Raw genomic sequence first — 25,422 nt, forward strand, 5'->3', positions numbered from 1 at the left:
TCATGCGAGCTGTCCCACCACGTCTCTGTGATCGCAATGAGATCATAGCCATGCGATCGCACACAAAACTCCAATTCTTCCTGTTTATTCCCCATGCTTCGCGCATTAGTATACAGGCACTTGAGAGAAGGAGCATCTCCCCACCTCTCTCCATGCCTTTGAACCCCTTTGTCAGCACCCAACACGCTCTGCTTTAAGCCTTGAACTGCCACCTCAGACCCAGCGGCCCTCATTTTGTCCCCTTCCCCCTTCGTACCTAGTTTAAACACCTGTCAATTAGTCCTGACAGTTCCTCGGCTAGAACCCTCCTACCCCTTGGAGACAGGCCGCTTCCATCTGCAGCTGTCATGCCAGGAGCCGAGTAAATTCTCCCATGATCAAAAAACCCAAAACTCCTATGTCGGCACCAACTCCTTATCCATTTGTTTAAGAGGTGGGTTTTTAGGCCCAACTCAGTATCCCTCCCTGTCACTGAAGGTACAGATGTAATAACCACTTGTACACCTGTACTGTCAACTACCCTCCCCAGTCTCCTGAAGTCATCTTTTATGATGAGTTCTTGGTTTTTTACTTTTTAACTGTTGAAACACAAAGCAGCTAGAGAATACAGGAGAGAAATCGGAAAAATTGGGTTTGTTCAGGCTGTTCTTTACCTCCACACTTGGATTCAGCTTGCTCAGCAGCTTTCTTAGCGGCATCATATTTCTTCAGGAACTTTTCCACCATTTCTGAGACCAAACTGTCTACTCACTGTTCTTCACTGCCATGTTGTAACATCCCTGCCTTTACTGCGTGTTTCCAGCACTCTGCAATCATTTTCGTACATTACAGACCTACTCTGTTGAAAGTAGTCTTGGTGGGTCCCCAAGAAATGGAGCACTCTCCTCCTTTTTCAGTTTCCTTTCTTCAGTCTTGTACTGCCATTGAAACTCGAGGTTTCTTTGTGCAAGTTATCAGCTTGTTTGCTTTTTTTTTTTTTTTTTTTTTTTTTTTTACATATTTCCATTTAAATGGTGCTGAGAATAGCAGGGACCATCATTTGAAAAACTCTTTCAGTTTTTAAAATGGAAGCTATTCCTTTGATAGCTGTGTGTTCATACTTCCCAGGGTAGTTCTTAAGACGCAAGAAGCCACATACATAACCTAACCACTCCCCATGTAGATGGGCAGTATCAGCTACAAGTGGCATCAGAGTGCCTTCAGGCATTTAGAAATCCACGAGCTGGGGTTTGTGATTGAGCAGTCTCTGTCTTGCAAAACTTGTTTCTGCAAAAATTGTTTGGTGGATTTTGAACTTTCTTCATGGTCGTTTCATGTTTTCCTCTTGCTGTCAGGTTCACCTGGGGGCAATGTTAGCACTGCAAGTTGAAATTTCTGTATGGACAGGAGACAGAAATAGAAGGAAAATTAGATATTTTTCTTGTCAGCTTTGTAGAGTTAAAGCTATATTTATGGCAATTTTACTCCACCAATGTTGAGAAGAAATTGATGGAATTTAGGGAGAATACTGTGATATTTGGGGCAAAAGAATTGAATTGGTGCCCACTGATGAAGAAATGAGAAAGAAGGAGAATGGTGAGAAGAGGAAATGAATTTGCATATCTCAGGGTCTGTGTCAAAATCAATATTGGTCTTCTACCAGTGTTTATTCAGCAATGGAAAACTTTAATATTAGGGGGCTGTATGTTATCCTTACAACATGCTTGTGTTTTCTGTCATTCTCTTTCTGCCGAAATAAGTGTAGCTAAGGGTGTAGTATGTAGTGTCCATCTGCATCTATTCCAAGATCAAGTGTCGCATAAATGTGAAAAGTCGCTTCTCAATTTCAACTTCTTCACAAGCTGACTTTGAGCATGAGCTTCTTTTCCATTGCTTTGGAAATGTACCTGCTGATGTTACTGGCGTATTTTCTTCTATTCCATATAGACATTCTTAGGCTATTAAAAGTAGGGTTGCCAAAATTTGGAGATGTTTACTTCTGAGTGTGCTTAATTTAAAATAACAAGAACACTCCATTTATTTTGTGAACTATTTATAGCCATTAAACAAACAATGGCATATGGATCTGCTTTTCTTTAATTCACGGTATTTGTTAGAAGATTAAGAGCATAGAAAATACATTCTTAAAAATGGTTCCATTTGTATCTGATCCTGTGTAGAGCACTGTATACTGAAGAGTGGTCATTTATTTAGTAAAAGTAGGTATGTGTTCCACCAATGAAATAATTAAAAATAAATTATTAATTTTAATACTTAAGAAGATTATTAGGTAACTATTTTGGCAGACCAAATGCTAGGGGGAGTATTTTTCACTGTGGGCCTTGGTCAATCACTCTAGCAAATTTCTGAAACAGTATAAACATGAAAAATGTAATTTAAGTTCTGTCTCCTTTTAGTAACTCATTTTGAAGTTCTTTTGATTGTTCTTCATTTACAAAGAGCTCTCAAATGTTGAAAGAGTTGACATATTTTTCCATAACAAAGTATTTTTATATTTCCTCTTTTATAAAGCTGCTAACAGAAATTCTCTCTTCACTTCTTAGGTTGTTTTTGAAGTGGTAACTTCAGGTCACCCTGGATATGTGGCCATTGATGAAGTGAAAGTTTTAGGACATCCATGTAGTAAGTACCCACTTGCTATTTTTAAATCATCTAAAATGTATGTGCTACTATCCCTCAGTAAATGTTAAGGAAAAGATATTGAAAATGTCAGAAAACAATGTCACTACTATAAAAATACGCTGTGTATATGAATTGTTGCTAGCATTTGAGCTCTGTACCTTACCAGCTTAGGAGATATATTTTATATACCCTTTCTGCACAGCAAGAACCTGCATCATCTAGCAATTCCTTCAGACCAAAAGTCATCAAGCCATGTTAAATGTCTCTCTGTCAACATCAAAAATTAAATGCTGAGGCACTAATGAGAGAGCAAGAGCTGAACTGATGACATGTGACTACTTTTCCAGTTCTTAGAAGGTAGAAAACTCAGCTGTTTGAGGGCTGTGGCTTTGCTAAACAAGATTGCTCAGGGTATGTCACCAGGGAAGAAAGTTCACATTCATGGCTGAATTTTGGAACTTTTTTTTAACTGCCTTGTTTTCTAATATGTTTCCTTATCCCACTGGGATAAGTCACTGACCTGCTAGGAGGGAGTTCTGCAAAAAAATACCTTAGTGTCCTAGTGGACAACAGGTTGGCCATGAGCCAGCAGTGTGCCCTTGTGGCCAAGAAAGCCAATGGTATCCTGGGTTACATTAAAAAAAGCATGGCAAGCAAGACCAGGGAAATGATCTTCCCACTCTACTCTGCCCTAGTGAGGTCTCATATGGAGCACTGTATCAGCTCCTCTGTTAAAGAAAGACAGGGAACTTCTAGAGGGATTCCAGTGGGGAGCTGCAGAGATGGCTAGGGGCCCAAAGCATTTATCTTATGAGGGAAAGCTGAGAGACCTGAGACCTTTCAGCCTGGTGGAGACTGCATACAAATATTTAAAGGGCAAAAGTGAAAAGGATGGGGTTAGTATCTTTTCATTGGTGCCCAATGACAGAACAAAGGGTAGCGGGCACTAGGTTGGACAGTTCCATATGAACATGAGAAAAAAAAACAACTTAGTTCGAGAGTGAAGGAACACTGGAACAGGCTGCCCAGAGTTGTTCTGGAGTCTCCTTCTCTGCAGATATTTAGACCCACCCAGATGCTTTCCTATGTAGCCTACTGTAAGGAGCCTGCTTTGAAGGGGGGTTGGACAAGATGATCTCCAGAGGTCCCTTCCAACTCCAATTCTGTGATTACTAAGAATATGCAATAGTTAGTTCCCTTAAGTTCTTTTAAGAGCAGTGCTAAAATAAACCTTGTGACTTAGAAGTTGAATATAGTAATCCAGGTGTCTTTAACAAAATGCTTATGGAAACGATCATTTTACGTATTTACTATTTGTTTAGTATCACATATTAAGTATCATAGTATCATAGTATTGTGCGAGTTGGAAGGGACCTTAGAGATCATCGAGTCCAACTCCCGGGATTCAAGCCCTCTGTGTAGCAGAGCGGCACTTCTACCCCCTGCTCCACAGGGGGGGATTCGAACCCGGGCCCCCTGGTGTTGCAAATGGGAATTCTACCGCTGCGCCACCGGAGGCACACATACTCTCTTTCCTTCTGTGGTGGACATGGGTCTTGTATGAATATAATTTGTTTGGTTAAATGCAGCTGTATTGCTTTCATTTTTCATCATAGTATCATAGTATTTACTATTTGTTTAGTATCACATATTAAGGTCATACAATAAACTGTATGTTTTAGTCTCACTGACCAAATGACTAAGTGAGGAAAAAGATACCAAATGCTGTATAATTGTTCATTCTCTTTTTATGACATATTGTACTTGTATGCATTCTTTGTGATTTGTAAGAATGAGCTGCAATTTAAAATAAAAAGTGGTTCATCAGTTAATACTGGAACACCTCATAAATATCGTTTTAGTGTTAGTGGCAAAAAGACACAGACATTTATTCAAATGTGAAGACAGTTATGCAGAATCAGCATCTATTATTTCTGAATCACTTAGTTCTAATAAACACAGCAGGCTCTCACATTCTTAGGCAGTATTTGCACTTCTGCATTCTGAATTTGTATCTTAGGTTTGACTAGTGAAGTATAAAGCAGCACTTTATCAGCATTGTAATTTTTCTTGGGGAGTTTTTGAGAGGTTTGATCTGTGAATTCATTCTCAAAATCTGCAAGTCCTGAGTTATATCTTGTAATGAGCAGAGTTCTTATTCAGTGGTAGAAACTGTAACAAAACAGATTATTGATGACGTAACTAAAATGATAGAAATTAAAACATCAAACTAGTTAACACTGTCTGCAAGAAAACAGAAAAAAAAAAAAAAAAAAAAAAAGCATTGAAAATAAACTATTTTGTGTATAAAGCCTTGCAGGACTCATAATGACTTTTTTCCTGTACATTGCCAGGAAAAAAAAAAAAAAGGAAAAAAAAAAAAAAAAGTACTTTCTAAATGATTAACTTTTAACAAAAATTGAAAGGGGAAAAGTACACTGAAAACATGACATACTTTCTAGGCAGTTGTCTGGGTAGCGTGAATAAAGGCCAAGTGGAACTTAAGACTGCGTGTGGAACTGAAAGGCATTTGTTTGGCAATTGGTTGGTTGGTTTGTGTGTGTGTATTTAAAAATCCTAAAGCCCCTTTCTGCTTAGACCATACCTCATAGTTCAGACAGGCCATTTTAGCAGTGTTTGCAAAGACTGAGGAAAAAACAAGTATGGTAGAAAGGTAAAATCAGATGTTTAAAAAAAAGAGAGAAACTTCCTGTAAATTTTACTGAGTAGTCAATCAATAATAATTTGATAGGAGAAGAAGGTAAGAGTCTGTCTGCCTTGATTTCATTGGGAAATGTTCAAAAAAGAAAAATGCTACTTCTAGTAACCTTGCCAAAAGGACAGCTGTCATGAAAATATCTCCTCCTGTAATTGGATAGTTATTTGGGCTATTTTCTTCCATTGTCTGCTTCTTATACTGACTTATGCTGGTTGTTAAATAATTTGTTTTCTTGATTTCTGGTTGCTGGTTATTTGTATACTTCTCAAATCTGTAGTTTCTCCCAGCAATGAGCTCTTCTAAGAGAATGTCATAAACATTTTAAACAGTTGTGATGCTCTGCTAGAAAGCAGATGCTTAGTTTTGTAGCTTATTCTAATATTAGCTGTTCCGTGACTGAGAGCAATGTTCAGAGCCTGGCTTATCTGCTTGTATAGATAGTGCAAAAATTCTCCTTGACTGCAGTAGGATTTGAATTGCTGGGCAACAATGCATTCTCAGGGGTGAGTTTCTGTACCAAATTTCTATGTTTTTCTGTCAAGATTTTTCTTATATCTAGTAAAACAGTAACACACATACTCTCTTTCCTTCTGTGGTGGACATGGGTCTTGTATGAATATAATTTGCTTGGTTAAATGCTGCTGTATTGCTTTCATTTTTGCTAAGGAGTGTTTTCTCTTTTTAAATTAAAAATAAGCATCTGCTTTTGTTCTGTGTTGTTGAGATTAATTTTATTTAAGGAACACAGCTGTAGATGGTGAGACGAGTTATGTTAGCATTTTAGCTGTTTCATGCTACAATTCTAAAGCATCTCCTCTAACTGTACCTGGTTAAAAGGAGAACCTGTTTCCCTGACAACATCTCACAACTTCTTGCTGTTTTGTCTAGTCAGTAGACTATCTAATATATTTTTATTCAGAACATCAATTAGTTTTCAATAGAATCTTCATTAATACAGATTGTTATTGCAAAAGGGATGCTGAGCTAGGATAATTTACAGCAGGAATAATTAAATAGCACCCATCACTTCTGCTTTTTCCCAGACACAAAAGAATAAAATAATAAAATTAAAACAATCTAAAATATAATTTGTCCTTAGTGATTTGAGCCTTTTAAAATGGGACCATGTATTCCATGTGTTAATCATAACCATTGCATTTGTGTTGCTTAATTTCAAGCCTTTTTCTTCTTCCAACAGCAAAAACGCCTCATTTCTTGCGTCTTCAGAGTGTGGAAGTCAATGCAGGACAATTTGCTACTTTTCAATGCACTGCCAATGGTAAATTCAGTACAAGTGACAGACTTTGGTTACAGGTAATTTATTATTTCCTAATGCAGTAAGATCTGGAGGAACGGGAGTTCTCCAATCTGTAAAATGTATGAAAAATGATAAAGCCATCTGTTTGATTGATTGTAAATTGTATGGTGTCTTTGAAATAATATATACTAGGTACTGTCTTCTAGAAACAGGTACTGGTTTTGTTACCTATTGAGATCATGAATAAATGCAATATCTCCAAGGAGAGCTACATCACTTTCCTAATGTCTGCTGTAACTGCAACATAACACATTATATTCCTGTCTTGCCTTTGTATCTGGTGAGATTGTATTTTCCACTAAAACTGCACTTTCTTTTCAAATATAGAGAAGACCAATATGGCAGTCAAATCTGACCTTTCTGCTTTACAGTCTTGAAGAATCTTACGTATATTTATTGAGTCTAATTTTCTATTATTCAGTAATGTAACTTCTAGATAGGCGTCAGATTTTAATTTAAAAGCTGTCCTTATCCTTGCATCAATAAGATCCATCTTCCAGAATCTCCCTTGGTAATGGGGTGCAAATCTAACAGTTGTCTTGCTGCTGTCTTTCCAGAGGTGTCTGTTCTCTACTGCAAACAGTAGTTTGTGTTTAGATTTAGCATTAGGGGTATACCAACCTTCAGTTCCCTATATTTTCCCTCTGTGAAAAACATGTTAGAACCAAGATCTTGTCTGTAAGAACAGGAACTGCATGCGGTATGTGGAGGGGAGTTGTTTGTGGGGGGGTGGGAGGTAAGAGAAATGGAAGCAATAACAGGTGGGACATTGATGAGAACTTCTCATTTTTTTTAAATTCTTCATTATTATTATTATTATTATTATTATTATTATTATTATTATTATTATTATTATTATTATTATTATTATTTTCAGTACAGCTTGCCTTTCACCCTGCACTTAGTACAAAATTTTATCTAGCAGTTTGGAAATTATTCAGATCTGTGGAGCAGGTGAAAAAGCTTGGTAGTTTCAGGAAAACTAGCACACAAATAAGTATGTCCACTTGAAAAGCGAGACTACTTGTTTGTCTATATATGCATGATGAACTGTTCAGTCTATACAGGAAGAGCCCAATGAAAACGCAGTGGAAATCTGTGTTTGTATTTGGTTTTGCACAGATATTTGCAACCCCTGTGTTGATACGACTGATGTTTCTCTAACCTTCCAGCCCTTTAAAGACCGTATTATAGTGTTGAATTGTTAAATTAGACTCCTGTCTTCCCTAAACTGCTGAGCTCTTTTGAAGGCATGATTTTCCAGTCATGAAAAAAGAGTTTAGCACGTATGAGAAAATAATAGGTTGTTATTTTGTCAGTGATAACCTTTCCACAGCCTTTGAACTTTTTCATAATGTTATTTTGTAAAATTGAAGGTAAAATTTATTATAAGAAAATCCAGATTCCATTCAGTTTTTCCCTGAGTTGCATAGAAGTGTCATTTTCTCTTTGGTTTTTGTTTATGGAGTTTAGTTGGTACGTAAATTCTTTGTAAGGCTGGAATGCCGTTTCTTTATTATAGAAACACTTTTTTCTTTTAGATTTTATTTAGTATAAAATCATTCTTCTGAACAACCTTAGTGGGATATCTTTGCTGAGTTTAGTTAATTGATCCCTTGCTTATACATGGTTAGAAGAAAAGTTTTTTTCTCCATTTGAAGGATAAGAAAGTAGTGACAGTCAGCCAACTCTTTTTCAAATAATTTCATATACCCGTGGCCCCAGTGTTTATTTAGCCTGCCTGTGTAGCCTTAGCTCCCCCTAGTAACCTGTCCAAGATTGTGCAGATTCCAGGTGTATCCTTGTGTGAGAACAGTTTAAAAGTTGTCAGAATCTCCTGGCTTGTGTAGATTTATTTTTATACTTGTTTGCCAGTTTCCACAGATGTCTGCTTAGAATAAGAGTGGTCAAACAGCTCAATGTGTTGAATTCTGCAAATCAAGGCTATGAGATACGCTTCCAAGTGGAATTGGCTGTGTTTTAGTGTAAAAGATAGCCAGACCTGGAGTTCTTCATCTGTCATTTGAAAACATGTGTTTGCATGGTGTGATACTGAGGAATTTTGAATAAGCTTGCTCACTACTCTCATGTCACTGCCACAGGACCAAAAGTACAGTGAAGCTATCTATCATAGCTGCCAGAAAACATAGTTTCCTCTATGTTGTATGACTAGTAAAATAGATACTAAAATCTTTTGACTGCTGGTAATAGGAGAACCAATATTTAATTTTAAAACATCTCAAAAATGGGGGTTCTTATGTACACTAGAGCCAGAATAAAAGGAGTTGTTGTACTGAATAATTGGTCCCGTACTCAGGTTTTAGTGTTACTGTAGATAGTTTGTTCAACCTCTCTGATACACCTGCATTTCTTCACTGATAATATTAAGCCCATTCCACCATACTTCTGTTGTTTGATTTCCATAAGTTCAAAAACCCTTTAGGGAAAACCATAAGATAAAAACAACTGTGTGATGATAAAAGGGACCCTTGATTTTGTCAGGGCCTTCTCAGCATTTCTGCTATGCAAATCGTGGCACTATTACTATTGTATTTGGACATGGCAATTCCAAAATATCAGGAGATAATTTGCTCCCAATAATTTTCTAGTACCTGTCATTTTTTTCCAGATTCACATTGTTAATCTGAAGGACAGGAAAACTGCATGTGGAATCACAAGCCCACTGTGTTCAATGACTTTTCTGATTGCTTTCAGTGCTGTCAGGTTTTCCTTTTCATACTTTTATTTCTTTTATATGGTAGCTGCCAGCCTCTATACAGCAGAAGACATCAAGTGTAGTAGGAAATGTGCTTCTGGCAAACAAATAATTTTCTTTTTACACTCTGATAAATTGTTAGAGATAGAAGTTCTTTTAAAAAAAATAAGAATGTAATTGTAACTTGGTTTGTCTCCTTATCTTTGCTGAGTAGTTGTTGCAAACAACATAAATGTTCTTAGTTTAATAATACCAAGGCGTTGAAGCCAGTCATGTTTTATTCCCCCCCACACACCTTTTTTTTCCTGTCTTTCCTTTCAAGCCTATCCTACTGTTACTCCCTATGGAACTTTGAAGTTTGGAGCATTATAGAAGATTTTGCAATTGAAATTGTGACAGGTTACCACAGATTTTCTACCCACGTTAGGTCCCTGAGACATGGAATTTGTGTCATTATCTTCTGGTCGGTATTTACTGTTTCAAGAAAGAGAAGACAGGAGGTTTTTTGCCTATGCCAGTGTGCAGCACTTTGCCAGAAAAAACGTATTTTTCCTGATACTACTGGGCATCTGTGGACCATAGTGCATGAACAGTGACTTCAGGCTTATTAGATAATTTGACAACTAGTTGTGGTTACTGTCAGTGATACCATTTCCAGTTGAAGAGAATGACTTAAGAACTTGACAGAACCATGCAAGTTTGTTTTTGCTGTTGTAACTAATGTCCAGTAAATAAGATTTTTGGCTAGGTTGTATATTTATGAATTCATGCCTTCATTAGCTTGCATTTTAAACATAAACATCCCTAAAAAGTAAATGTGATGACATGAATGAGGGAATGTTTAGAATGAACAGATGTGTCTCATCTACTTGCCTTTCCTTTATCACATCTGTGGATAACACACGTTATTGTCAGTATGAGATAACTCACTGATTGAACAAAAATGTTATCTCTGTGCTTTCTTCTTGTTACTGCAGGGACCATATGGGTTACTGAAACGTTTTCATATTAAAAAAAAAACACACACAACTTCAATTAATTCCTGTTTGAAACTTCAATTTTTTAAGTTGACGTTATCAGTAAGATACAGTACTGGACGCTAAGCAAGGTGAGAATCCAAAGCAATGAAAATACACCACAGGAAAAGAAAAATGGTGTGTTGGTAGGTGGAAACCAAAGTTAGAATTTGCAAAAAACAAACAACCATGCAAAACACATGAAGCTGAGGTGTTGTCCTCTGAAAGTCTTGAGTTAGAGTTTAACAAATTGACAGTATAAAAAACACTGCATAATCTGTGCTTTTTTGGAAATACCCTTCTTCTGGAGGGTAGCCTAGAGCAATGAAAAAGAAACAAAATGATTTTTATTTATTTACTTTTACCAGAACCCTTCAAGCCAGGAGTTTCAATAGTAGCTTAAAAAAAAAAAGAACAAAGTTCAAAAATTGTGGGTTTACTTAAAAAGAGGTAACTATCTACCACTGCCAGCTCAAGATAACACACATACAGGTTTTCTTCTCTGCAAGCATATGATGTGTGATATTGCATGAATCGCATATTTACATACACAAAACGTTGTACTCAATAGTAGCTGAAATTAAAATGATTATCAAGTGAAACTGAATGAATATTAAAATAATAATTTTCAGGTCTATACTTGGAAAAAATTGTGCCTCATCAGCCTTAGAAGTTTGAATATCTTGAGCATTCATTTTTTAGTATATTGACGTGTTTTATTTTCTATAGGACTCCAGTCTTGTTCGTTATAGTGGATCATATGATTCATTCCTTAATATTGGGTTTGCTTCCTACTAATATATGCTTTACTTTGCACACTAAATACTGTACAAATCAATTGTAAAAAGTCTTGTTCATTTTCTAGTGGAATTGTTACCTCTTATCTTAGTACATCACAATATTAAGTTGTTTCTATGAGATGGAATAGTAGGATCTTCATTTTTTAGTTGACAAACATAGACACTGAGACACTGGGAAATCAAAACTTACCTCTTACTTTTGAAAACAGTCGGAGTTATCTGTATCTGATCTTCTGCACGTGAGGCAATAAATAGCTTTTTCCATTCCTCGGTTTTTACTGGTGCTAGCTGCAATAGCAAGTGCTTAGCACTTCTGGGAGTTGACCTCCAAGACTTAAATCAGGCATCTGAAATATCAGTATACAGTTAGAAGAGTCCTGGGAAAAGTTTGAACTGACTTGAGTGACATCTTTGACACAGTCACACTTATTAAATCACACAGGTTCTTCAATTGTCTTATTTGTTCCTCAGCTTCTGAGACCCAACTTCCTCCCTCCTAATATACAGCTGGTTCATTCAGTTGCTTCTGTGTGCTACTGGCTCCTAAAACAATATAGAGTGACATTTCAGGGGCACTGCGCTTCATGTAACAGCCACGTATCATGGAATTCTTTGGTATTAATTCCTAAAGGTTACTTAAAACATCACTAAACATGTGGCAATTACACTTATCAGACCAAGTTGCATCTCGGCTCAATGTAAGCAGCCTTTCTTGAGAAAGTGTTCCTCAAAAATGAATTGGAGAGCTACATTTGATGAAAGTGATTAATCATTTCCTTGTGTTTTTCCTGTTATCCTTCTAAAAGTGTTTGAAATTCAAGTAATTACTTAAAAATATTATTGAGACACACGCATGGCAGATATATGGACCCAAGGGCAAAAGTTTTTTGAAACTATAGTAGGGTCTTTTAGTAGGCATGTCATGGCTGTGAAAAGTAACAGCATCAAACTTAAGAAAGGCAGGATGCTAATGGATGTTCTCTGATTGAAGGGGAGAAGGTCAATTCTTTCAAATTTATGATTTATATTTATAGAACAGAAGCTGCTGTATTTGCAGCCGAGAAAGAAAGACCAGTCCTGTGCTGGCAAAAACTAACCTCGCGAACATATTGGAGCTTGAAAGTGTGGAAAGCAACTCTACAGAGAAGTATCTATCTGTCCTGGTGGACAAGTTAGTCATGAACTAGTGATGTGCCTTTTGCAGCAAAAAGAAGACTAACAACCTTCTGGTCTGTACATGGGAAGAGTTCAAGGGAGATGATCCCTCTCATCTGCTCAACATTGGGGAAGCATATCTAGAATACTGGCTCCCGTATACAGGACAGATATGGTCACAGTTAAGGATGGCTCAGAAACTGGAAGATCTGGGATAAAGGGAAAGCTGGGATTTCTACAGCTTGGAGAAGACTCAAGGGAAATCTTGGAGGGAGCTAGAGTGACATAGTCAGACTCTGAAACAGGTTGCCCAGTGAGTCTGAGGATGCCCCTTCCCTGGAAGTACTCAAGGCCAGGCTGGATGGAGCTGTGAGCAACCTGGTCTGGAGGGAGGTGTCCCCGCTTATTGTAGGGGGGTTAGAACTAGATGATCTTAAAGCTCCTTTCCAACCCAAACCATTCTATGATTGTTCGATTCTTTTCCATGGTGTAAGAGGCCATAGATCCAAACTAAAATATAGGAAACTCCACTTAAATATTAGAAGGAAAAAAAATATTGTTTGGCTGTTCAGGCACTGGAACAGGTTGCTTAGAGAGATTAAGGAGTCTCCATTCCTGGAGAGAACTCAAAATCTACCAGGATACAGACCCCATTTTGACCCTACTTTGAGCAGGACAGTAAGGCTGTCTGTCTTGGAAACAATCCAGAAGCCTGGGCAGCAAAGGTGTATTCTGGGCTAGGCGTTCTGATACAGCTGGATTACCCTGTCTGGCATAAGAGCCTAGTGTCAGTAGCCATAAAGAAATTTCAGCGTGTTTTGTTGTTACTATTAAATAAATACATAAAAGGGTAGTTGGAAGAATGAAGTTCACTCCTAACCTCAGGAATCAGTTTCACTATTCCAAAGTTTTGAGAATGCAAATCACATTTTAGAAGCTTGAAATGTTATTGAAGATATTTGATTTTTGGTGAAAATATCTGACAGAAGTCTATAAAGTTTTACATTATGGCATCAGTCAAAACTTTTGATAAATCAAACTATGTAGGTCAAAGAGCAAGATGGACACTACTGATAGTAATATGAAATGAGAAACTAAATAATTCAGGTGTGTGAAAACAAGCAAATTTGATGACTTTGATGAAGAAAAGTAAGTGACTCTTGATCAGCGTAAATCACTTCTGAGGGGAGAATTGTGCATTGCTCTGTAGTGTCAATCAGTCATCCACCAGGCTGCAAGGAGTGATATCAGGTATCATTTCCCAGAGGTGATCCTTCATCACTTGTCTAGAAGAAGTGGATGCTACTCTGCTAAGGATATGCCTGTGACAGTAAAGTACACTGTTTTCAATTAGCTTATTAGCTGTTGCTGCTTGTATATGGAATAAGGAATCTAAAGACTTGTAATATAGATTTTTTTATTTTATTTTATTTTATTTTTTTGTCGTAAAAATAGCCTTTTTATTACCAAGACAGAAAATTATCCAAGCTTGTTATCCTCTGTTGAGTAATCTCCTATGACCTAAAGATATTGGACTTAGGCAAGCTAGAGGGGATGGACAAGGCCATCCCTCTTCTCCATCTCAATCCATCTGAACACATATTTTCATTGGGTAAAGTAAAATATAAGAAAAGTTACTTTGGGATTAACTTCTGCAGTCAAATCTTGATATTCTTGTCTATACTGGAAATTAAGGCACAAAAGTAGCGTTCTTCTTTTCAAGAACCTTGCTGTGATGTATTAATGTTCCAGTTTTTCTGGAGTGTTAAATAATATAGTAAATGGTGATTGGCAGAGCTGAGATAATGAAGGAGCTGACCTGTGCCACTTGGGGCTGGTAAAATTCAACTTGCATCTCAGCAGCGTGTTAGGTATGCCTGTTGCTGGACCCTGAAGACTGTCTTGATCTGAAGTGCTGTTCAGCAGCAGCAGAATCGCTTAGGGACACATACAAGTCAGGCAACTGATGAAGTAAATTCAATCAGCTTTCTGTGCTATGCTCTTGGACCTTTGGGAGAAAGAAGCAGTGACCTTTACAATGAATACTGTAGTTAAAATGTACAGACTTCCAGCTGGGAGGCATAGTGTTCAAATTGGAGCTGTATGGAGGCTTCTTTTTTAAGACCAAGGGCAGTTTAAGCTCGTTTGAGGCAAAGAGAACTGAAGTAAAGACTAAATTAAATTAAACCCAAAGGAAAGGCAGTAGGAAGGGAAACAGAGCATTGGAGAATGTCTGTTATGGGGATGGTTGTTGAACTATGGGACTGACTTGGTAATTAAACTCAAACATCTCCAACCAGTCCTCTTTACACGAGTTTGTCTTCTGCAAAAACCAATGTGTACATTGGTTATTGTTGCTTATTACTGCTACAGCTATCTTCACTGTTGAGAGGTATACTTTACCCACTGATGTGCATCTCTTACCTCCTTACACTCCAAAAAGGCAGCTCTTCTGCCCTAGACAGGATGTAGTTTCTCATTATGAAATGTGTATGTTTTCCTTGGCTACTTTGTAGGACTCATTAAGTTTTGACCATTATTCTGGTTGTTTTAAACTTTCAAAGGTTTAAACTTGAAGCTGTTCCCCAGACTTGCAGGGTAGACTTTCTTCACATGGCCCTTTCCTTTCCAAACAAGCTAACACTTTTCTTGAAGAGAAAATGGGACATGAGCACAGTGTTGGTTTTCTGTTTTTTTGTTTGTTTGGTTGGTTGGTTGTTTTTTTTACCTGTCCTGTTATATAATTGGAGAGAAAAGGCATACAAATGTCTACTTCACTTTCCTTCATAGGTACAAATGAAAATAATGCTAATGTTCTTTCCTTTCTCACTTTTTTCTCATTGCTCCTTCTCAGTCCCTCCATATGCCTATTCCTGGCATCTGCAGAATTCTAAGCCAACGTATTGAAGATCACTTATATAGTCTTCATTTTTTAAGCAAGGTGTTCATCCTAGCTCTTGTAGTTTTTAATACAGGTAAAAGCATGATGAGTACTTAGTGTTTTGTGTTTAAAGGAGTTAAGATACAGAGTGAGATTAAATGACTTAATAAGTAGAACTGTGGGTTCAGCAAAATGCTTAGCATATGCTTGGATAGTTGTCATAATTTCTTTATGGAACAAACTTATCCTTTAGAGAGAGATTTTCTGGTGCTCGGTTCTCTCCAGATGTTTCTGAGAACATAATTCTGTACAAATGATTTTGGATTCTGTTGTGTGCCATTAAAAATGAATGGAAAGAAGGTTTGAGATTTTTACTGTCTGTGAGCACTGGAAAATTGTTAGAGAATATTGACATTTCTCAATCAGTCTTGAATTTTGTGTAAAAAATATAAAATGAGTGGTTTTGTTGGTGCTTTATTTTACTTCCTGAAAACCTCTGTTTGGTAGTAACAGATCTTCTCCTGTCAGAACAAAACAGAAGAAATTCAGTACGTATGTACTGAGTATCTGCCTTGGGTAAATAACAGTGAGTTTAGTGGCTCCAGAAAATAGAATAATGTCTTTGTTTATTTTCTGCATGTTTAATTGTATCTTCAAGTAGATAATGTTGATTGATATTTAATAATGTGACTACTTGATGTGTAGCTTCAGTATATTTTACAGTTTTACCTTGTAGCTACAACAGGCATAAGAAATAGAGATTTACAGGGAGCTGTGTCATTTGAAGAAAAGGATAAGTAATCAAACATAAAAATATTGAAACTTCAAATCTTTCCCGAATGGCAAAACAATAGCATTTTGCTTGAATGCCCATTAGTTACTCATACAGAGCACAATTCTGGCTCATAGTAGAGTAATTCTGAACAGAACAATAATAATCTTTTTTCCAGCATGGCCTCATTACTTGAATGAAATACACTTGTTAACTTATACAGATGGAATAAATGCAGGATAATCATAGGATCTGCGGTGGTTCTAATCTAGACTGACAAGCAGTTGTCTTGGTTATGAAAGCAATTCTGGAAATTCAGAGGTAGAGTCAACTTCGAAATTATTAGAATGAAAAATATGAACTCTGTGAAGCAATTTTGTTGAGGTATTAATTGCTATTTGATTTAGATTTAATACGTGTTTTAAACCAAATTGCTTCTGGCACTGCTGATGCTATTTGAGATCCTACTGGCATGACTCTAATCAGGATTTTATAAATGTGCATATTTGAAAGTGGGATAATGCAAACCCTTTCTTTTAATAAATGTATGAAAAGCTGCTTAATCTACCTGTATGAACAGAGGGTAACTGACCGATGCTTCCTTTTAAGTCTCTTCTGGCAAAATTGTTGAAACGCACTTTGAGAATGATTAATGCAGTGGTAGTGATAGATATAACATCCCAGAACTTCAATCCCTTTGAATTACTTCTGCGTTTTTCTTAAAACTATTTCTGAAAGCTTTAATATATATCTTGTTGCTACTAAATTGCTGTTCATTTAGGAGACTTAGTGTTAGTTCATTGCCTAAATGAGACTGCAAGTCTAATTTAAATAACCATCATCCTATTTCTTTTCACTCTAGCTTGCCTAGAAAGGAAAAATAATGTTCTTTTTTGGGTTGTTTTATGCTGTATCTGGGTGAATTTAATATAGTGGTAGTAGAAGAATGGATTTTCAAGATGTTTATATACCAAGATTAAATTAAGATTTTTTTAAAATACCTGCTTGTTAAATTACATATTGCTTAATAGAAAATGTATTCTTACCAGTGACTCACTGATTAATTATATTCATTGTTTTGCATAAATAGCATTCTTGATTTGTTTTTGTTTGGCTTTGTTTAGATGGTTTTTGTTTTGGTGAAACATTCTCTGAACATTTGGAAACATAGAGGTTTCTCAGCAACCAGTGGAATCTGTTATGTTCATTTTTGGATCTCTGCATTTTGCGGTCCGTTTTTTTGCAGTCAAAATTCTTCTGTGCTAAGTTAGGTAGCTCTGCCTTAGGGATGCAGCCTTTGTACTCCAAACAGGTATAGGATTAAATGATTAAGGCAGTTTCCTCTTTCCAAAGAATGCAGTGTCCTGTTTATGCAGTTTTCCAGGTCTCAGAGGCTGAAGGAGCTAGCAGGCTTAACATGCATTAAAGCCTCAGTCTTTCACATGGCATAACAGCACTACTGAGCAAAGTAAAAAGAACTGTATTTTTCCTGGTGAACTGAATTTAATAGGAAACAGCAACACAAAGCACAAAAACCAAGAAGACACTGCAAAGTTACTCTGACAGTCTGAATGGTCTTTACTATACATTGCTAACATGTTTCATTGAAAATCATTTTCTGCATTGAGACTAGTTTGTTTAATTTTCATTAAGATATGATGCACTTGTGAGGAATCTCACATAAAGATTGTTAATTTGCAATTCAGTAAATTTCAGTATCTATATTAAGAGCTGAGGCTGAAGTCTTTTTATTACTGTAATTGTTAAAGCAGTAGATAACCAACCACAGAAATGGTCTCCTTTATTTGTGAAACTTCAAAGTTTTGCGTTTGAGTTCAAAAATCATTTTTGTGAATGCTACTAAATATAACATTTTTAAAAAAAACATTGTAGAGGTGTCTTCTAATATATTCAGTAAAGGAATGTTGACTTGGTATTAATGTGGTTTTCTTAGGTATTCTGAGTAAAATGGCCGTCCACAATTTGCGTGGAGCACTTGTTTATCGTACAGTATGCTTAAAGGGACTTGTTAATATAGAAAAGGTAATAGGTTGATGCACTCTCCCATTCATGTGCCCACTGTTATAGCTGTGCAGCTTCTTGAAGATGCTATGCAGTGAGTCAGTGAGGAGAACTGTGAATCACAAGTAAAGAAAGAGGAGCTGGCTGTATGGATGCAGTTAAAGTATAAACATTTCTGTATTTGTTTGTGAAATGGTAAATAAGATTTTTATTCTGAAGAAATGCTCGTTATTGCACTTGGCAGTTGCTGAAATAACTGGTTTGTAGGTTTAGTTTGGTTTTTCTTTCCTCTGCATTTTGTGTTTAAATCTCTTTGTTTTTATTGTCTCATTGCCTGTGAATTAAACTCCTCTTATGCTTGAATTTATTACTTTGATTACCATTCATTTATGCTCAGGCTTATAGCAATTAGGTGACTCTCCTCTTTTGCTGAAGAGGGAAAAGACCTGGTCTCTAGAGCTATATTATTTCTTTTGAAAAGTAAACAAATTATGTTGCTTAGTTTCTATTCCAAGCACTTTTTCCTTGGAAGTATATTTTTCATAGAAAGACTATATGAAAAAAAAAACAACACTCAAGGCTCAGGGAAGGAATGTCATACTGGTGATTTTTGTAGGATTGCTGGAGTTCTAACTTGTCATTAGACATGTTGCATTTTGTGAGTTTGGTAGTGTTAAGAGAAGTCAGTCATGATCTTTATTTATATTAATATGCTTTGCAGGTGAGTTGTAATAATGATAATAAAGGCTTTCTGTTCTGGAGCTCCTTCATTTGGAAGGCACCCATAATTATCTGTTTCATATACGAATTCCAGTGGGGGACAGAAAGCCTCAGATCTTCTTCAAAGCTAAGCTACGTTCTCTTGAATACTCGTGGAACTTCATTATTTGAACAAAATGATGCATCCCTGTGAAACAAACCAGGGCTTCTCTGTTTTCTGGTCAAAATTATTGGCATATGAATGGATATCATGTAGTACATCCCTATAGTCAGTTTGATTTTGATAAGATTTTTGCTGTTTTAGAACAGCAGTGAAGATATTTGAAATCAGGTGAGGTTGGTATGTTTGGGAATAAATGGAAGGTGAAAGAGATTAGGCAGTGGTGGTAAGGATCTGTTGCAGGCGGTAGGAGGTTTGAATAAGTCTGTGATAGGAGACAGCCCTCTGTGTGGAGTCAGCAGGGAGTGTGAATGCATCACACTTTTCCTTGGTCTCCTCTCTTTGTGTGTTTGGCTATTCCAGAATAAGACAGAGAATATCCTGCCTTGTGGCATTGCCTCCCTTTAACAGTATCCTGTAGCCTTTGTCATTTAGGTGAATGAACAGCAATAGCTAAACTGGGATGCCTAAATTTAGGGTAGTATGGTGTGGTTGCATTAGGACTTGATGATCTTGAAGGTCTTTTCCAACCTGAGCAATTCTATGATTCTAAATAATAAAATATTTGCGCAGTTCTTCAGTTGTGTTGTAATTTGTGAGGATCTTGTTAAATTCTGGCCATGGAAGCCCCACATGAGCGGTAGGTGTGCACTGCAGCTGGAATGCAGAGGTTCTTGTTCACACTTGAAATCAACTGAGCTAGTGTAGGTGCTAGAATTAATGTATGTGTGATGGCAAGTTGTTCCCTAGAGAGTTATTTACAGATTTCTTGGCAGGAGGACATAGCCCATGCGGAGCTTCCTGATGTTGCAGATAGAGAAAGGAAAAAGCTATCATGGGCAGATGCAACATAAGCACAAGTCTTTATAGTATGAGAACGGCAAAAACACACTTTAAAGCAATGATCTGTGCTTAGCAGCTCTGATAATTGGGACTAAGCAGTCACTTTTGTAACAATTTAAACATATATGTGATTTTAAATAACGTTAATTCTCCAAAACCATAAATAACTTAATCAACTTGCATCATGGTATTTCCTACTGCTTTTTCTTGAATGATAATGAAGTGGTAAAATCAGTAAAAACAGTAGTTTTGCAACAGTTGTTTTGAATGCTTCTTTCCAAGTTTTGCTTTCAGTAAGTACTACGTCAGAGAAGTCAGTTGATCTGCAGCTTGGAATTCTAGGAATTCTAAGGAGCTGGCAGTAATCTAAAGTAGTTGTCAGGTAGTAGTCTCAATAAATTTTAAAGCATAGCGGTACATTCTTTGGGCATTGTATAGGTTGTTTTTTGTTCTTTTAAATAAGCTATGTGTCACCCATGTTTATTTTTTAAGGGGAAATAACTCTCACCTTACGGTGTTAAGAGAATGCAAACAGGATTTATGATTAATTATCCTGCTTCTTTAGCATCAATGGCATGATTAACTTTGACTTGGTTTTGTGATTATGGATACGTTTAATTTACTGTGACTTTTTCTTGTAGCTCTCCTGGTACCTGGTACTTTAAGGTTACTTTCAGTATGCTGACAAGTGAAGGCCATAACAAATTGAAGTCGGTGTTTCCTATGTAGGTCTTAAATTCTGTTGGATCCAAGGCAAAGAAACAGACATCACCAATTGTGTTGACAGTTTAAGGAAGCTAGCACAGGATCCTTGCTCTTCCTGAAGTTCCTGAAATCAGGGAAAGCTACCAAAAATAACTGGTATATTAAATACCATAAGTTTTCGTATGCCTTCCCAAGGATAAAATCTTTGGAGAGGTGCTTGCCTGGGCTCTCCATGGTTCCTTCTTATATTTCTTTAATAATGGCAGTATGCTTCAGTTTATTGAAAAGCTTATTTTGTGTGGAAAGTGCACATTACTTGTTTGAATAACTGTTTTAAGTAGTGTAATTTTTTAAACCATCTATAATAATTGGGTTATTATATTTTCTGAAGTTTCTTTGACCATTCCTAGTGGATCTAGTCTATTTCATGGCTAGCTAGAGGATGAGTTCAGGTGAGGATGTAAGAGCTGTCTATTAACCCTCAGCTTCACATCAGAGGATGTGGCAAGATGTCACCTCTATCCCTTTGTCCTTTTGCATCTACTCCGCTCTCTTCCAGACATTCATTGGATGACAGGACATAGCAGGCCAGGACATAGGGGCCTTGTGCTCCTCAGCTTTATGTAGATAATTTTCTTGTTGTGCGCATGCAAGATGTTGAATTGAGAGCAAGATGTTGCACTGGATTAAAAATTGCCCGGTTCCCAGTACTGTGCTGAGAAACTGGGAAATTGAGACAACTACAGCCTTCCTAGTCATTCACCTGGTAAATCTGTGGCAAGTGTCTTCCACTTGACTTGCTGATAATCCCAAGTGTAGGTTCTGTTATATGACAACCATACACTTAGATTTCTATGCAAGCTCTGCCAAATGCATATGCTGAATAGCAGATGTGCAGAACAGAAAATAGAGACAGTGTATGCTGTTTTATCCTTCTTTAGGAAGACCAAAATAAAGCAAAAACCAATGAACTTTAAGTACTTGTGTAAGGTAAGCCAAGCAAGTAAAATGTTACATTGCTCTCCAATTTTTGTATTAGTTAATCTATAAAGAGTTGAAAGCAGCTGTTCCGCATGAGTGGTCGCCCACTGATGATGAATGTTTTAACTCGCATGGGAAGGCAGTAGAGTCTCGCACAGTGTAAACATCTGTACAAGTAATAGTACAGACTTCTGCCTTCACCTTTCCTCCTCTCTTGGGGAGCTTAAGGGAAATGAAATTGTTTTTTAGTGTTTTTTGTGTTTGTTTGTTTTTTAAAGCGTGACTAACAATATTCTTTATTTTTGTTTCTTTGCCTAGGGTATTTACGTGAGAGATGCACCTTTGAAGAACATAAAGGTGTTCAATGTTCGACGGTTTGTAGCTCTTTTTAATGTGGTAAATGCCACGAAGCGGGATGCTGGCAACTATCGCTGCATGATTCGAACAGAAGGAGGAGTTGGAGTATCGAACTATGCAGAACTAATAGTGAAAGGTATTTCACAATCGGATCGCTATTTTGTGCTTGGGGTATTGAATAAGGACCTGCAATTGCTAGTTTAATAAGGATGTCACCCGTAGTTCATTGCAGTTGATGAAAGGTTTAATAAATAGACTGTTTGTGTAAATCATATTAGTTTATTCAGCTGTAGCAAGGAAATGACAGAAGAAACCAGAGCTAATTAACTGGTTAGTTGTGGGTCATTGATTTAAATATCTCCCTCAAATGTACTGTTCAGATGGCATTTCTGGTTTTAAGAGCATATCCGCAAGATTTTTTGGAGGATGTGAATCTAATACTGGCTATTTACTTCCATGGTGGAGATAACATTTTTAAAACTATACTTAGTTCAAAATCTGAAAACTTTACAATGAAAGTAAACATTTTCCAACATGCAGAGAGAGACTTTTTAAAACATCAGGAAACTCTCATATGTGAATAAAATGGGCATAAGAATGTCCTTCCTTGTAGAAAACAGTGCTAAAACAATTTCTTAATATTAATTGGATTTGGTTGTTTCTTATTTATACTAATATTTTGAAGGAATTCAGTGCTATTTTTTGTTCTTTCAGAGAAAAAGGATATTTTGTAGCACCAAGTTTGGTGAGCCACATTATTGTGCTACATGTCTTCCCTTTCTGGTCAGTTCTGTGCCTAAAAAAGAAAACAGCAGGATGAAGGGCTAAAGGATCTTTCTCTTCCTGAGAACAGTTTCATCAGAAATGGCAAGGAGAGAAGGAGTGCCCTAAAATTGAATCCACTGAGAGTGTGTTCTTTTCCGCAATGAATATTAGGAAGGACACAGTTGCATCTATTATGCGTTCTCTGGTTTTAGAAACTGTGTTGCTTGCTTAATAGGATTTTTTTCTTTTGGCTCTACAGTTTTGATGAAAACATATAGCTGTTCTTATGATATTGAAGAAGTGTATAGGCAAAGGAGTAACACAAGCAAGAATCTAATTCCTGAGTAGTATTTTTGATACTCTGCTTTCCAAATTCTGCTCTAGGTTTTATCTTTTGATTTAAGATGCAGATTGACATTTCTTACAATTCACTCTTGTAAGTAAAGAATCAGAACGTATTCAGTGTGGTTCTCACCGCAAAAAGTACACTCAAAAAGGGACTTGATTATTAGTTGATCTTGGATTCGCTCCTTTATTTTCCCTATCTCTTCAGTAATTTTGCATGCTGACAACTGTAGAATTTTTCAGAGCTTTTATATGATATGATCCTTTTCCCAAATTATTTCTCATTTTGTTCAGGTAATTTATATGTATGTTGATAAGCAAAGTATGGGATAAGTGTTATATATCTGGAAATGTGCCACAGATCTTGTTCCTGAAGACAATATATAAAGTATGTGTACAAGAAAATAGCATTGAAGGAGAAGTTTGAAGAACAGGGGGAACAATAAATAATCAAACTTAAAAGTTACAAAAAGAAAAACGAAAGTGAGGCAGAGAACAGGACAGTAGAATTCTCATAGAGGAGAGAGGTAGGAAGGCTAACAGGCTGTAGTTATGCTTGAGTTTTTTCAATTAAATAAAAATTGGAGGAGGATATTTAAGAAAAATGTGGGGATTGGAATAATGGAAAGATGAAATCCCTAGAACAATGTAAGATGAATGTGGGTTTAGGATTTTTTTAGTTGATTGGAGAAAAATAAGCTTGGGCTGTAGATTACTTATCTTGGAGATCTACAGATTACTTATCTTCTTGGTCACCAGAAGAAGATGCAAGAGATATATGGAACTTAGGAAAGAAAGAAGAAATGTACCCGCCCCACCAAGAATAAGGCATCTTTCAGACTCTACAGCATTGCAGGCCAGTGGAATAAATGAGTCTGAATGAGACAGATAGAATATTGACAACATCCATGACAGGAGATGCAGAAAACCAAAGTAGTTAAGTGTTCTCAATTTCTTTGATTCAGAGTGCTTTAATTTATTAGAGTTCCTTTTGTGGTGCAGTAGATGAAATTATAAAGCATATCATTAAAGCACTTCTGTTTATCCAGATTCTTTCAGAAAATTTGTACTGAGCACTCTGAGCAATTGCATAGCCTTAGGGTGTAATCCCATTAACTACTTGTAGAGTGGCAAAGTAATTATGGTTAATCCCTGTTGCCTGTATTGGAGCTTCTATGAGAGCACCTGCAGGTCATTCCTTCTGACTTAAAAAGGCCCATTTTAACCATTGTGCTGTAAAACCTTAGATAACTATAGTTAAATAGCAGCACTAGGAACTAATTATTAATTAGTAAATATGCTTTGTTACTGATGGTGTATAATTAAGAAACTGTATTTCCTATTTTCTTCAGCAGCTTTTCTGTAATGTTATTTGGCAGAATTCAAAGCTAATGGATTGATTTAAGTGCAGCAAAATATATTTTAGATTATCACCATCAATAAATAATGAGAAATGTACATATACCCATACTGCATGTAACATTGAGTCTACTTAGGAATTACTGATAATAATAGTATGTGTAGAAACAGTGATTTAATTGCTCCCCTCACAGTGTTGGAAATGATGAATCTAATTCTCCTCATTCGCACTGGGGTAACCAAGCTGACTAAGTGGAATTTCTCTGGAATTGTATTGCTGTACTGACAGGAGAATCAGACCTAATGTTTTTAAGTTAGAGAGTCATCTCACAGAATTACAGAATTTGCAGGGGTTGGAAGGGACCTCAAGAGATCAAGTCCAACCCCCCTCTCTAAAGCAGGTACCCTACAATAGGGTTCAGATGGATGTTGAATATCTCTGTAGAAGGAGACTCTCTAACCTAACCTGTTCTAGTGGTTCATCACCCTTACCGTAAAGGAGTTGTTCTGCATGTTGTTACAGAACTTCCTATGTTTAAGCTTTAGACCATTACTCCTTGTCCTATTGCTACACACAACCAAGAAGAACCTGTCCTCATCCATTTGCCTCCCATCTCCCTTTAGATATTTACAAACATTGATCAGATCCCCTCTCAGTCTGCTTTTTCCCTGGCTGAACAGACCTAGGTTACTCAGCCTTTCCTTATACGGAAGATGCTCCAGGTCCTTTATCATCTTTGTGGTGCTCTGCTGGACTCCTTCTAGATCCCTGTCTTTTTGGAACTTGGGAGCTCAGAACTGGATGCAGTATTCTAAATCTCATCACATTTATTGTGCTATCTTTTGGTTACTGAGCTTATAATACAAATTGAAAATAAACATATAAATAGGTATTTGTTTTTTTTCCAAAATGTCTTAGCCTTTAAGTAGAGACTTAAAGACATCTACACAGCAGAGTAGGTTACAACTGTACATTGTTCACACTACTTCATTGTAGGCATAGTTTCACTAAATAGGAACTTCCTGTAAGTGAACTCGTAAATACATTCTTATGTAAACGTCTTTAAAGTTTGCAGTTCTGCCTTGACACGATGTTGTATAGACTGGAGGCCAGATCCAAGAGTTTTTGAAATCAACAGGAATAATGTCATTATGAGCCACTGCAA

The 25,422-nt window shown here is 36.7% G+C and overlaps 1 protein-coding gene across 11 annotated transcripts in view; it reads left to right on the forward strand.

The window, feature by feature from the left end:
- PTPRM (protein tyrosine phosphatase receptor type M) overlaps nt 1-25,422 on the forward strand; it is a 454,976-nt gene that overhangs the window by 155,465 nt on the left and 274,089 nt on the right. For 10 of the 11 annotated variants that reach the window (XM_072327944.1, XM_072327945.1, XM_072327947.1 and 7 more), the window contains exons 4-6: nt 2,544-2,622; nt 6,540-6,655; nt 21,749-21,923. In XM_072327944.1, coding sequence (XP_072184045.1) covers nt 2,544-2,622; nt 6,540-6,655; nt 21,749-21,923 — 370 coding nt within the window. Of the gene's footprint in view, nt 1-2,543; nt 2,623-5,722; nt 5,845-6,539; nt 6,656-21,748; nt 21,924-25,422 lie in introns of those variants that run through there. The other variant, XM_072327954.1, reaches the window with a different exon arrangement.

This window comes from Excalfactoria chinensis, chromosome 2, assembly GCF_039878825.1.
Source record: "Excalfactoria chinensis isolate bCotChi1 chromosome 2, bCotChi1.hap2, whole genome shotgun sequence".
Lineage (NCBI taxonomy): Eukaryota > Metazoa > Chordata > Aves > Galliformes > Phasianidae > Excalfactoria > Excalfactoria chinensis.